Below are 13,385 nucleotides of genomic sequence, written 5' to 3' on the forward strand. Positions count from 1 at the left end.
TTGGGCTGCAGGGTTCTCAAGCGGAATATGAGTTGCTGTTCCTGCAACCTTTGGGTGGCATCATTGTGGCACTGCAGGAGGCCCATGATGGACATGTCATCTAAAGAATGGGAGGGGGAGTGGAAATGGTTTGCGACTGGGAGGTGCAGTTGTTTATTGCGAACCGAGCGGAGGTGTTCTGCAAAGCGGTCCCCAAGCCTCCGCTTGGTTTCCCCAATGTAGAGGAAGCCACACCGGGTACAATGGATGCAGTATACCACATTGGCAGATGTGCAGGTGAACCTCTGCTTAATATGGAAAGTCATCTTGGGGCCTGGGATAGGGGTGAGGGAGGAGGTGTTGGGGCAAGTGTAGCATTTCCTGCGGTTGCAGGGGAAGGTGCCGGGTGTGGTGGGGTTGGAGGGCAGTGTGGAGCGAACGAGGGAGTCACGGAGAGAGTGGTCTCTCCGGAAAGCAGACGAGGGTGGGGATGGAAAAATGTCTTGGGTGGTGGGGCTGAATTGTAGATGGCGGAAGTGTCGGAGGATGATGCGTTGTATCCGGAGGTTGGTGGGGTGGTGTATGAGAACGAGGGGGATCCTCTTTGGGCGGTTGTGGCGGGGGCGGGGTGTGAGGGATGTGTTGTGGGAAATGCGGGAGACGCGGTCAAGGGCGTTCTCGACCACTGTGGGGGGAAAGTTGCGGTCCTTGAAGAACTTGGACATCTGGGATGTGTGGGAGTGGAATGCCTCATTGTGGGAGCGGAGGCGGAGGAATTGGGAATAGGGGATGGAATTTTTGCAGGAGGGTGGGTGGGAGGAAGTGTATTCTAGGTAGCTGTGGGAGTCAGTGGGCTTGAAATGGACATCAGTTACAAGCTGGTTGCCTGAGATGGAGACTGAGAGGTCCAGGAAGGTGAGGGATGTGCTGGAGATGGCCCAGGTGAATTGAAGGTTGGGGTGGAAGGAGTTGGTGAAGTGGATGAACTGTTCGAGCTCCTCTGGGGAGCAAGAGGCGGCGCCGATACAGTCATCAATGTAACGGAGGAAGAGGTGGGCTTTGGGGCCTGTGTTCTGGGGACCTGGGTTCAAATCCTGCCACAGCAAGTGCTTAAATTTGAATTACACAAATTCCTGTAAGTAAAAGTCTAATGAGCCTACATGTGACTCCAGACCCACAGCAACGTGGTTGACTCTTAACTGCCCCCAGGCAATTAGGGATGGCTGATAAATACTGGCCTAGCCAGCAATGCGACATCCCATGAATGAAGTGAAAAGGAATTGTCTAGGTTGTAAAGATAAAATAAATTCCACAAAAGATAGATAAGTAAGAGCTGAATTTGTGCAGTGCAAGAAGAGAATTTCTGAATGAGAAACATTTTATGTTCTTATTCTATACTCTAAGCTATCAAAATTATTGTTATTTTTAACCTTTTTAAACCTTTATCTGATGATTAGCATTGCATGCTGCTGCATTTGAGCATTAATGCCAGTTACTGGGTGTAAAATAAAAAGTTGAGCTGGAGGTGATTAGATTTCTCCAAACAACCTGCTTTTCTGCGCTGGGCAACTATATACCATTGCAAGCAAAGAGATGATGATCAGTGGTTGAAAATTTATGGATCTAAAGTCTTTTCTGCCATGTATAGGATTAAGCACAGAGTCTTTTACATGTATAAAAAAGGAAATCAAACAAGCTTTTCTTAAAAAATACAAAAACAATTCTGCAATAAATTACTAGCACAGGTGCCCGAACAAAAAACAATTCAGAATTGCTGCTTCCAGATTCTGTTCAAGAAATGAAGTCCCTGATTGTTAGAAATGTATGAGGAAAGTTTTCCAGACAGGGAGCAGTCAGATGGCCTGAGAGATGATCTCTCTAAAACAGCTGAAAAAAAACATGCAACATGAGTGCTTTGCACTGAAGCAATTACCGCTCCACAACCCGTGTTCCGTTTATGCAAGTTAATTTTGGCCTAAAAACAAATTAAAATTCAATTTAGCATTTCAATCATTTAATAAAAAGTTGTATGAAAATATTGATATTGTACAGTGGAACACAAAACTGGCGAAAGAACTATTTTCCAAACAAAATGTCCCTTCATGAAAATCATTTGACAAGGTTTTAAGTCACAGTCATATTTTCTATGATTTAGTGAATCATATTTGCACACATTAGAAGCCATTATGACAAAAGTCACGAGACTGTTCTTAAAGAAAACTGTTCCCCTTTAGAAAGAAATTCAGTGAATTACAGCGTGATTTTATCAAAATAATTCGCATTGTCATCGGGACCAGATGACTTACAAGAAATTAAAACATTTCTTTTCTTCCTGATACTGGATAAAACTTAAGTTTGAGCTGAGAAATGGCAAGTAAAAGAATCCAACTATTTCTCCTTTACATTCACTGACATTACTATTGCTGAATTCTCCAATATTTACATCCGGGAGTTATTTCCCAGAAACATACTGGAACAGTTGTATAAATCCTGTGGAGGATAACAGAAGCTGGAACTTCTGTAGTGAGTAACACCTCTCCTAACTCTGAAGCTTATCCATCATCTATCAAGCAGAAGTCACATGCACGACTTTGGGCAGCATGGTGGCTCAGTTGTTAGCATGGTGACTCAGTTGTTAGCATTGCTGCCTTAAAGCGGAACCGGGTTCATTTCCATCCTCAGGCTGCTGTCTGTGTGGAGTTTGCACGTTCTCCCCATGTCTGCGTGGGTTTCCTCCAGGTGCTCCGGTTTCCTCCCACAGTCCGAAGATGTGCAGGCTAGGTGGATTGGCCATGCTAAATTGCCTGTAGTGTTCAGGGATGTGTAGATTTAGGTGGGTTACAGGGGGATGGGTCTGCTTGGGATGTTCTGAGGGTCAGTGTGGACTTGTTGGGCCGAAGGGTCTGTTTCCACACTGTAGGGATTCTGTGATCTTCAATGATGCATTCTATGATGAGTATTCTCCACTTGCCTGGATGAGTACAGCTCAATCGTGCTCAAGATTAGTCCTGTCCAAGACAAAGCAACCAATTCAATTTTCAGCCATCCACAAACTTTTTAAATATGTATTCCCTCCACAATTGGCACATAGCAGGAGCAGCATGTATCATCTAGAAGGATTGCTGCGCCAATTCACTAAGTTTCCCTCAAAGCACTGTCCTAACCCACAACCTTTACCATCTTGCAGACCCATGTAAACAGCTACAAGTTACACATCATCCTAATTTGGAATTATATTGCTGTTCCTGCTCTGCTATTGAATCAAAATTCTGGAAGTGCCTTTCTACAATCTATAGTTGTACTGTTCCACATAGACTTCAAGTGGAAAATTGCCACCTAATCACCTTTGATCAGGGGCAGGTGATAATTTGCCAATAATGTTCACATTCTGAAACTAGTATCTGTGGATACCGGGCAATTCTTGAAACTGCACATGCTCACCTATCCAGAAACACCTGTGCACAATTCCAAAAATGCTGCGTCATGAAGCTTTCCAAAGACCTCGTACGCTAAGGAGCTATGCATATTCAGAAGAGAGCGTCAGGATAGGAGGGAAGGTGTGGTACAGAGAGGGGCTGGGTATGGGGATAACCCCAACCTGATTTCCCCCCTTCACTCCTCCGACAAAAGTGCTGAGCAGATCTGGCAGTGTCTATGGAGAGAAATGAGAGTTAACGTTTCGGGTACCTTGCTCAGAACTGCCCCTCTTCATTTCCCTGTCCCTACAGTCACACCAAGTTTAAAGGTGAACTTCACATGGGAATTTAAGCAGTGGGTATAGCTCATACATGCAGTGTCTATACACTCAGTCTTCTGACAATGGGTTGAAAGTAGTGTCCTAAACATTTGTGGAAACACTAAAATATCCTAAACATCGATTTGATTGATGTTAGTTACACCAAAGCATTTTGAATCTTCTTTTGAAAAACCTGAGGCAGTTTAGATCTAATGTTAATTCATTGTTTTTGGGAAGTATTTAATAAATATGTACCAAGTGAGATAATAAGTGGCTTTTAGTACATATTACATGGACACACAGTTCAAAGGTCAACATGCTGAAATGGAATTTATTGCTTTGCAAAATTGTCAAAATGTTCAGTTCTGTAAACAGCAAAGTGCAGAGAAATTATAATTTTGTTTAACTAACCTATGAATAATTTTATTTGTTGCTTTGATGCTGTAAGTTATTTTTCAGAGAGAGATTTTACTTTATTTTCGTACTTCAAAGGCATTTGCAGAAGAGATGCACGCAAGAGTCCGCAAGGAATTTTGGGGATACTCCCCTGATGAGAGCCTGGATATTGCTGATATGCATAGAATCAAATATGCGGGAATTCGTCCAGCTCCAGGATACCCAAGCCAACCCGATCACACTGAGAAAATAACGATGTGGAATCTGGCCAGAATTGAGGAAATTACAGGTAATCACTTCTAAGACTCAGTACATTCAGGCAGAATTGATTTGTGAGTTTGTGAATGGTTAGAATAGCAGTTACAGTTAAGGTCTAATTAGGGACAGTTGTCATGGTTTTGCGCAGGGCAGGTCATGTCTTACTCGCCTGACTGAACTATGAGAGGTGACAAAAGTGATTGATGAGAATACAGCAGTGGATGTTGTCTACATGGATTTTAATAAGGCTTTCGCCAAGGTCCCTCATGGTAGGCTCATCCAGAAGATTAAGATGCATGGGATCCATGGTGACTTGGCTGCATGGATTTGGAATTAGCTTGCTCATAGAAGGCAGAAGATAGTGGCGGAAGGGTGTTTTTCAGGATGGATGTCCGTGACTAGTGGTGTTTCATCGGGACCTCTGATGTTTGTGATGTATATCAATGAGTTGGATGAAAATGTAAGTAAGTTTGCAGATGATACCCAGTTTGGTGGAATGACGAATAATATAGAAGGTTGTCAAAGGATACAGCGGGATATAGATCATTTGCAGATATGGTAAAGTGATGGAAGATGTCATCAACAGTGTTATCAAGCAGCACCTGCGCAGTGTGGCATCATGGAACCCTAGCAAAACTGAAATCAATGGGTATCGGGAGCAAACACTCCGATGGTTGGAGGCATATCTGACAGATAGGAAGATGTTTGTGGTTGTTGGAGGTTAATCATCTCAGCTTCAGGACATCTCTGTAGGAGCTCCTCAGGGTAGTGTCCTCAACCTAGCCATCTTCAGCTATTTCATCACTGATCTTCCCTCCATCATCAGGTCAGAAGTGGGAATGTTTGTACAGTCATTGGCAATGTTCAGCACCAGATACTGAAGCAGTCCATGATCAAATGCAAAAAGACCTGGACAGTATCCAGATTGGGCTGAAAAGTGGCAAGTGACATTTACACCACACAAATGCCAGGCTATGACCATCACCAATAAGAAATAATCTAACTAACATCCCTTGACATTCAATAGTGTTAGCATCACTGAATCCCCTCCACTATCAACATTCTGGGTGTTATCATTGACCAGAAACTCAACGGTACTTACTGCATAAACACAATGGACCCAAGAACAGGCCAGAAGCTAGGAATACTGCAGCAAGTTACTCACCTCTTGACTCCTCAAAGCCTGTCCAGCATCTGCAAGGCACGAGTCAGGAGTGTGATGAAATACTCCCCACTTGCCTGGATGAGTGTAGCCCCAACAACACTGAAGAAGCTTGACACCATCCAGGACAAAGCAGCCCACTTGACTGGTACCACATCCACAAGCATCCACTTCCTCCACCACTGACACTCAGTAACAGCAGCATAGACTACCTACAAGATGCTTTGCAGAAATTCACCAAAGATCATCAGACAGCACCTTCCAAATGACCACTTCCATCTGGAAGGACAAGGGCATCAGACATATGGGAACACCACCACCTGCAAGTTCCCCTCCAAGCCACTCACATCCTGACTTGGAAATGTATTGTCGTTCCTTCACTGTTGATGGGTCAAAATCCTGGAATTCCCTCCCTAATAGCATTGTGGGTCAACCCATAGCAGGAGAACTGCAGCAGTTCAAGAAGGCAGCTCACCACCACAAGGGAGGGCAAGAAATGCTGGCCAGCCAGTGACACCCACATCCCACAAATGAATAAAGAAAAAAGAAATGGGTGGAGAAATAGCAGATGGAGCTTAATCCATGTTAAGTGTGAGGTGCTGCACTTTAGGACATCAATTGTTAAGGAAACTGTATACAGTTAATAGCAGGACCCTGAACAGCGTTAATGTAGAGTGGGATCTTTGGGTTCAAGCCCAGAGCTCTCTGAAAGTGGCCATGCAAGTAGATAGGGTGGTTAAGAGGGCATATGGCATACTTCTCTGTATTGGTTGGGGAACTGAGCACAAGAGTAAGGATGTCATGTTGCAGCTTTATAAGGCTTTGGTGAGGCTGCACTTAGAGAATTATGTTCAGCTCTGGCTGCCACATTACAGGAAGGATATGGAGGCTTTGGAGATGGTGCAGAAGAGGTTTACCAGGATGCTGTGTAGATTACAGGGTATGAACCATAAAGAGAGGCCAGAAACCCTCGGGTTATTTTCACTGGAGTGGTGAAGGCTGAGGGGAGATTTGATAGAAATCTATTAAATTAGGAATTGCATAGATAGGGTTTTTCCCCCAGAGTTGAAATGCCTAAAACTAGAGGGCATGCTTTTAAGTGAGTGAGGGAATGTTTAAAGGAGATGTGAGGGGCAAGTTGTTTTACATAGTGGTAAGTGTGTGATTCTTCAGAATCTGAAGAAGGGGCCTGACTCACAATATCGGTTTTCCTGCTCCTCTGACACTGCCTGGCCTGCTGTGTTCCTCCAGCTCCACACTGTGTTACCTCAGACTCCAGCATCGGCAGGTCTTACCATCTCACAATAAGCACATGAGTATTCAAGGAATGGAGAAATATGAACCAAGGGCAGGCAGGAGGGATTAGTTTAATTAGGCATCCTGTTCAGCACAACATCGTGGACCAAAGGGCTCATTCCTGTTCAATTCAATAAATGGTGAGGATTTAATATTTAGTTGTCTTGCCTCATCGATATCAGACTGAAACAGTTTCTCTTTACTTTCTGCACAGGAATTGCATTGACAGAATCCTTGGCTATGACTCCAGCAGCTGCAGTCTCGGGCTTTTACTTTTCCAGTCCACAATCCATGTATTTTGCTGTTGGAAAAATTACAAAGGAACAGGTTGGTTGTTAATTTGTGAAGCAAATGAATCGAGAAAATGCATGGTTAAATCTGTTTAATCTGTGGAAGTAGTTGGGGAAAGCACACAAAACCTGGGAGTGCTTTCTTAAACTTTTGGGGGCTACATGAAGTTGTATAATTGAACCTCTTTCACTTAGCTTTTGGAAATGTTTCCATTTATTACTTTTGCTTGAGCGCGTGTTTCTGGATTAACTTTAATACAATATTGAGGGAGTTCTTCACTGTCAAATGAGATATTACACTGAATAGTTACATTAAGATCAGGCACGAAGATCCCATACAGTATTTGAAGAGTGTGGGATTCACCTAGTATCCTGGCCAGTGTTTACACTTCAACATTGTGAAAATAAATTAGCTGCCATATTTCTCAATATTAAAAGTCATATTTCAAAAGTGCTTAATTGACTGTAAAGTACTTTAGTGGATTTGTGATCTCTATCAAACAGAAAAGCCTTAAGTAAATACAAACAATTTTCTACATTTCCTTCAACATTAGACATATGCTGTGTATTCATTTAGTTGCCTTGAAATGCAATTCACTATTCAGAGAAGATATCTGACAGACACCCTTCCATTAAGAGGATTTCTTAACTAACAGTGATGAGTGGCTAGTTAATCTGATTGTGATGTTGCTGGAGAAAGTTGCCCAGGAGACTCATGCTCTTGCAACATTCATCTGGAAGCAGGATATTTGCGTGATGTCTCCGTAAAAGTATAATAATTCCATCTGTGTCATCGTGTGCCACCCTCTAAGCATTTGAGGCAGAATGTAGAAGAATAAGGGGTGACCTCAGTAAGGTGTAGAAAATCATGACGGGCACATATATACATTGTAGTTTTCAATTCCCCATCCCTGGGAAAGACTATACGCTTTCATCCTATCTATGCCCGTCATGATTTTCTACACCTCAATGAGGTCACCCCTTATTCTTCTACATTGTAACAAATAAAGTCCTATCCTGGCCAACCTCTCCCTTTACCTCAGGGCTACTAGTCCTGACAACATCCTTGTAAATCTTCTTTGCACACTTTCCAGTTTAACTATTTATTTCCTTTAACAGGGTGACCAAAACTCTACATGATATTCCAAGTGCAGCCTCACCAACAACTTTTAAAACTGTAATAACAATGTCCCAACTCCTATACTCAATGCTTCAAATGATGAAGGCCAGCATGCTAAATGCCTGCCTCATCACCCTGTCCATCTGTGACACCGCTTTCAACAAACTTTGTATTTGTACTCCCGGATCCCTCTGTTCTACAACACTCCTCTGCTCCTTACCATTTACTGTACAAGTCCTACCTTGGTTTGACTTTTCAAAGTGCAACACCATACACTTATCTGTATTGAACTGCATTTGCCAATCCTCAGCCTACTTCCCCATCTGATTAAGATCCCTCTGAATTTTTTGATAACCTTCCTTGCTGTCAATGATACCTTGTAATCTTGTATCATCCGCAAACTTACTAATTGTGCCTTGTACCTTCACATCCAGATCATTTATGCATAGGTTTGGGGTGAGAGGGGATAGATTTAAGGACCTGAAAGGCAACTTCACGCAGAAAGTGGTGATTAATTGGAATGGGCTGCCAGGGAAAGTGTTCGAGGCAAGTACAGTAGCAACATCTGTAGAGCATTTGAATAAGTACATGGATGAGAAGGGTTTAGCGGGATATGTACCAAATGCAGGCAATTGGAACTAGCTGAGTCCATGCTGACCAGTTTGGGCCAAAGGGCCTGTTTGAATGCTTTGTTCCTCTGTGACTGTGCTGTAGTGCAGCATCAGCTGAGCTGTAAATTTAACATAGGGCTTAAACTCTGCTTTGTGACTTCCTTTGTCACTGCTTTTAATACAGCACTGAGGTGTAGATTTTGGGTTTGAATCACTGTATTCTGAATGTCATCTGAACTGCCTAGGGCTGCCATTGAATAAAACAGAAATTCCCAAGATGGGACCACAGTGGGAGAACTAAGTGATGAATTTTAAGGGAATTTCCAGCAAAACCAAATAAAGGATGCAATTGGTACATATTGAGTTGGCACCATGTAGTAAATGAATTGGGTTAAAATCGATGTACGGAGGGCCTGAGAGAAGCAATATTTCAGGTACCTGGTTATTGCAAAACCCAATGAATCATTTTGAGCAGTTGACACATGCAGATAACAAAAAAAAATCCCAGGTTCACATCGAACAGTGTGAAATTATTGACTTCAGTTAAGCCAAAGCAGTTATGCCCAAAAGGTAGCGAAGGACAATGGGACAAGGAATCAGCACAATTTCTGAATCTTGATCCTTATGCAGAGACACCTGCTGCATTTGTTGAGGTGAGGGGTCAGACCCAGTTTTGTAGATCTGCCATAGATGAATGGTCTGCTAAAATCTTCTATTCAAGACTCACGCATCCAATAATTACCATTTTAGTAAATTGCCATCCTTCGAAAAAGATAATTTTATATTCCTTCCAATTTTGTTTTAAAAGCAGCTGCTGCTTACTATATAACCTACATTAAAAGTAATTGTGAGCCAAACTAAAAGGACTTAAAAGTATATGTCAAACTCAATACCACAAAAATTATGTTCAATCTAACGAATGCAACAGTTTGTGTTTTAATTTTTTAGTTTTATTATCCAGAGAATATTTTAAATCTACATTTAAAACCATAAAGTGCAGAATCATCTTATGAAGCAGATTTTTTAAATGTAAAAAATACAAGGATGGCATATTTTGAATTTGCAGATCAATGGCTACATTAGGAGTTAAACCTGTGTATTCATAGAACATAGAACATAGAACAACACAGCGCAGAACAGGCCCTTCGGCCCTCGATGTTGCGCCGACCTGTGAACTAATCTAAGCCCATTCCCCTACACTATCCCATCATCATCCATTTACTTATCCAAGGGCTGTTTAAATGCCCCTCGTGGCTGAGTTAACTACATTGCCTGCCAATGTTACTGGACTACTAATACAAAAGCCAATAAATATGCTGGGAGCTAGTAAAATTCAATTGATAAAATCTGGAATTAAAAGCTAGTCTCAGTCATGGTAACTCTGAAACAACTTTTGATTGTGAACAAGATGGGATTTTGTAACAAATGTTCTTTAGTGTAGTGTTCTTTAGTACACATGACTCCAGCACATCTGCAAAGTGACTGACTCTGAAGTGACCTTTGAACTAGCATCACAGAGCCATACAGCAAGGAATCAAGTCCTTTGGCCCAACTCATCCAAGCCAACGAAGTTTCCTAAACCGAACTATTCCCATTTGCCTCCATTTGGCCCATATCCTTTTAAACCTATCCCATCCATGTACCTGTCCAAATGTCTTTTAAAAGTAGTAACTGTACCCATCTCAACCATTTCCTCTGGCAGCATGTTCCATATAGGCATCATCCTCTGCGTGAAAAAGTTGCCCCTCAGGTCCCTTTTAAATCTTCTCCCTCTCACTTTAAACCTATGCTCTCTAGTTTGGACTCCCCTACTCTGTGGTAAAGATCTTAGTTATTAACCTTATCGAAGCTCTTCATGATTTTATAAACCTCTATAAGGACACCTCAACCTCCTACGTTCCAGGGGAAAAAATCCTAGCTTATCCAACATCTCCTTAAAACTCCAACCTTCCAGTCTAGGTAACATCCTTGTTGATCTTTTTTACACTCTTCCAGTTTAATGTGATAGTTTGTTGGAATTTTTAAATTCACATGAATGTGAAATTGATTTACAGGTCAAGGATTATGCAGCCAGAAAACAGATGAAAGTGGAAGACATTGAGAAATGGCTGGGACCCACTTTAGGATATGATACTGACTGATAGTTAATACACATTATATTGAGGTGCCTTTAAGTTGGTCTTACACACAGAATGTTTTAGTCTTGCTGCATTTTTCTCATGTTACAAAAAAATACTTTTCCTTGGAAAAAGTAGTTTAAATGTCATCCTAAACTAGCAGTTTAGAACTCATAAAATTTAAAATGGCTGATAACTTATTTCTACTGAAATGTATCAAGCGTTTGTAAGAATATTCTCTCACTCAGTCTCTTTCAGCTTCACCTCCTTCAGGTCATGTTGTTCCCAGAGCCAGTACTTACAGTTCCTGGCACAATGTATACCCAGTTCCCAGGCTACTTTCTCTTAGCAATATTCAATATTAAAGTAACTTGCAAACAAATATTTCAATGATCACCCAGTTTCTAATGTTCTCAATTGGTAACAGTTGCTAATTTCAAGCAATTAGTTGTTATTTAAAAAAAGCACCCACTAAAGGTTAACAAACGGCTTTCATGGGGGGGAAAAAAATCAGTCTAAATGCCTAAGTTAATACAAGATAAGTACAACATTGTAAAACACAAGGTATCGTCAAATAGTGGCATTAAGGATCTGCTCTCAATTTTCCTCCCTCACTTTTGAGTAGAATAACGTGAGGTGGAAGGTAATGGCAGAGCAGAGAAATTGTTGCTAATTTATTGCATGGGCATAGCTTGAGGTAAATAGCTTAATATCTTACTGCTTTATTCTACTTTTTCACAACCAAGAAAAATTTAAAAGTAAATGCACATGCACAGCAGCCCATTACTAAAGTTCTCATTTTGAACTACATGTAGTATGCAAAGCCAGCGTGAATTATTTAACCATGTTTCTAAGTGGATGATATTCCTCAAGTTTTCTTCAGTGATCAACAATGTACGTAATTGTTTATTACCTGCTCACTAGCTCGTCTGCAATGTATGTTCAGTATCATTTGCCAAGAAATTACATACTTCTGTCACATTGGTCATTTAAACAATGCTCATGTGTTAAGGAGGAGAATGATAGGATACAAGAAAATGGGGGTGGAAATAGCCATTTATTTACCCACTTGAATCTTAGGTCAGACCTGACTCCATATTCTTTAATTACTTTGTCTAACAAAGGGCTATTGCCATTATTTTTAAAAATTAATAATTAATCTCTCAGTTCCAAACTGTTAACCCTTCAAATGTGAAGTGCTTCCTGACTTTACTTGAGGGGTCTGGCTCTTAATTTTCCCATTGGTCTTCTCAATCCAGGGAAGCACCCTCACAGCATCCACCTTACCAACGTGCCCTCAGGATTTTATTTTCCCACAACTTGCTTCCCTAGTCCTGTAAAACAGAGGCCAATTATTCCTCTGCCACTACTGCAATGGCTATAATCTTCTGGTTCAACATAGACGTAAGAATGAAAACCTTAACCTTCCTGTTCTACTTGGTCATTCTGCATTGGGATGAAAGATAAAAATTCCATGCAAAAACATTAGGACCATTATATGTATTGCAGTTTCAGTATCACCATTAAAATGTGAATGGCATCTAGTAGTAAGCAGGGTCTACGTTAAGCACTGGTTAATAGTATTTAAATTTATAAATATTACCTGTCACTTATTGTCATGTGTAGATCAGCTAACTACATGCTTAGATGTTTGGATCAAGTACTGGTTAGAGCACTAAAATGTTTCATTAAGTCCCAGCTATCAGTTTCTCATGAAGGTCAAGGGAATTCTTGATTCAACTCAGAACACCAACATCCAGGATAACCAGTGAGTCATTAAAGCAGATGTTTATGAAGCTGCCAATAAATTGAGCTAAATCTGGCCATTCAATAAGCTTCAATAATGTTAAGATGCTGCACAACATGCCTTCAATCTCAAACTAATGTTTTTAAATATATTTTGAAGAGGTCCTTTAAGATTGCCTTTCCTGCACTTTTTTAAAGATTGTAAAAATACTTACTTATCTGTATTTTGATCATGTATATAAATGTGAATGAAATGTAAGTTTAATGGAAGATTTTAATTTATGGGGATGAATAAAGCTTTGTTTGAGCAGTTTTTTGGCTTTTTTTTGTCAAAACATATGGCACTTTGATTCAAAAGTGAAGCATCTGCAGAGAGATACTTGTAGATTTGGTAAAGTGGTCTCCTACTAGTATTTTATGTTCTTATCATTACTCTTGAGCAAGTCAAACTATTCTCCATTTTAGTCTTGCATACAACTTGGCTGTTGAACGATGTATATTGTGGAAGAAGCAGACAATACTTAAGATAGCAAAGGGTCATTTGTTACATCAGCAGTTATCCATCTGTTTGATTACTAATTGTCAGCCATTGTCCCAATAATACTTTCTTCACCCCAAACAAAGCATATGATCTGTAGTCAATGCAACAGCCTGCTGTTGAAATGCCCTGTGTT

General features: G+C 40.9%; 1 protein-coding gene across 2 annotated transcripts in view; it reads left to right on the forward strand.

Moving 5' to 3' along the window:
• Positions 1-12,991, forward strand: part of mtr (5-methyltetrahydrofolate-homocysteine methyltransferase) — a 95,164-nt gene extending 82,173 nt beyond the window's left edge. For both annotated transcript variants that reach the window (XM_059648656.1, XM_059648658.1), the window contains 3 exons: positions 4,208-4,400; positions 7,042-7,154; positions 10,903-12,991. In XM_059648656.1, coding sequence (XP_059504639.1) covers positions 4,208-4,400; positions 7,042-7,154; positions 10,903-10,989 — 393 coding nt within the window. In that variant the 3' untranslated portion in view covers positions 10,990-12,991. The remainder of the gene's footprint in view (positions 1-4,207; positions 4,401-7,041; positions 7,155-10,902) is intronic.
• Positions 12,992-13,385: the final 394 nt, after the last annotated feature.

This window comes from Stegostoma tigrinum, chromosome 9, assembly GCF_030684315.1.
Source record: "Stegostoma tigrinum isolate sSteTig4 chromosome 9, sSteTig4.hap1, whole genome shotgun sequence".
Taxonomy (NCBI): domain Eukaryota; kingdom Metazoa; phylum Chordata; class Chondrichthyes; order Orectolobiformes; family Stegostomatidae; genus Stegostoma; species Stegostoma tigrinum.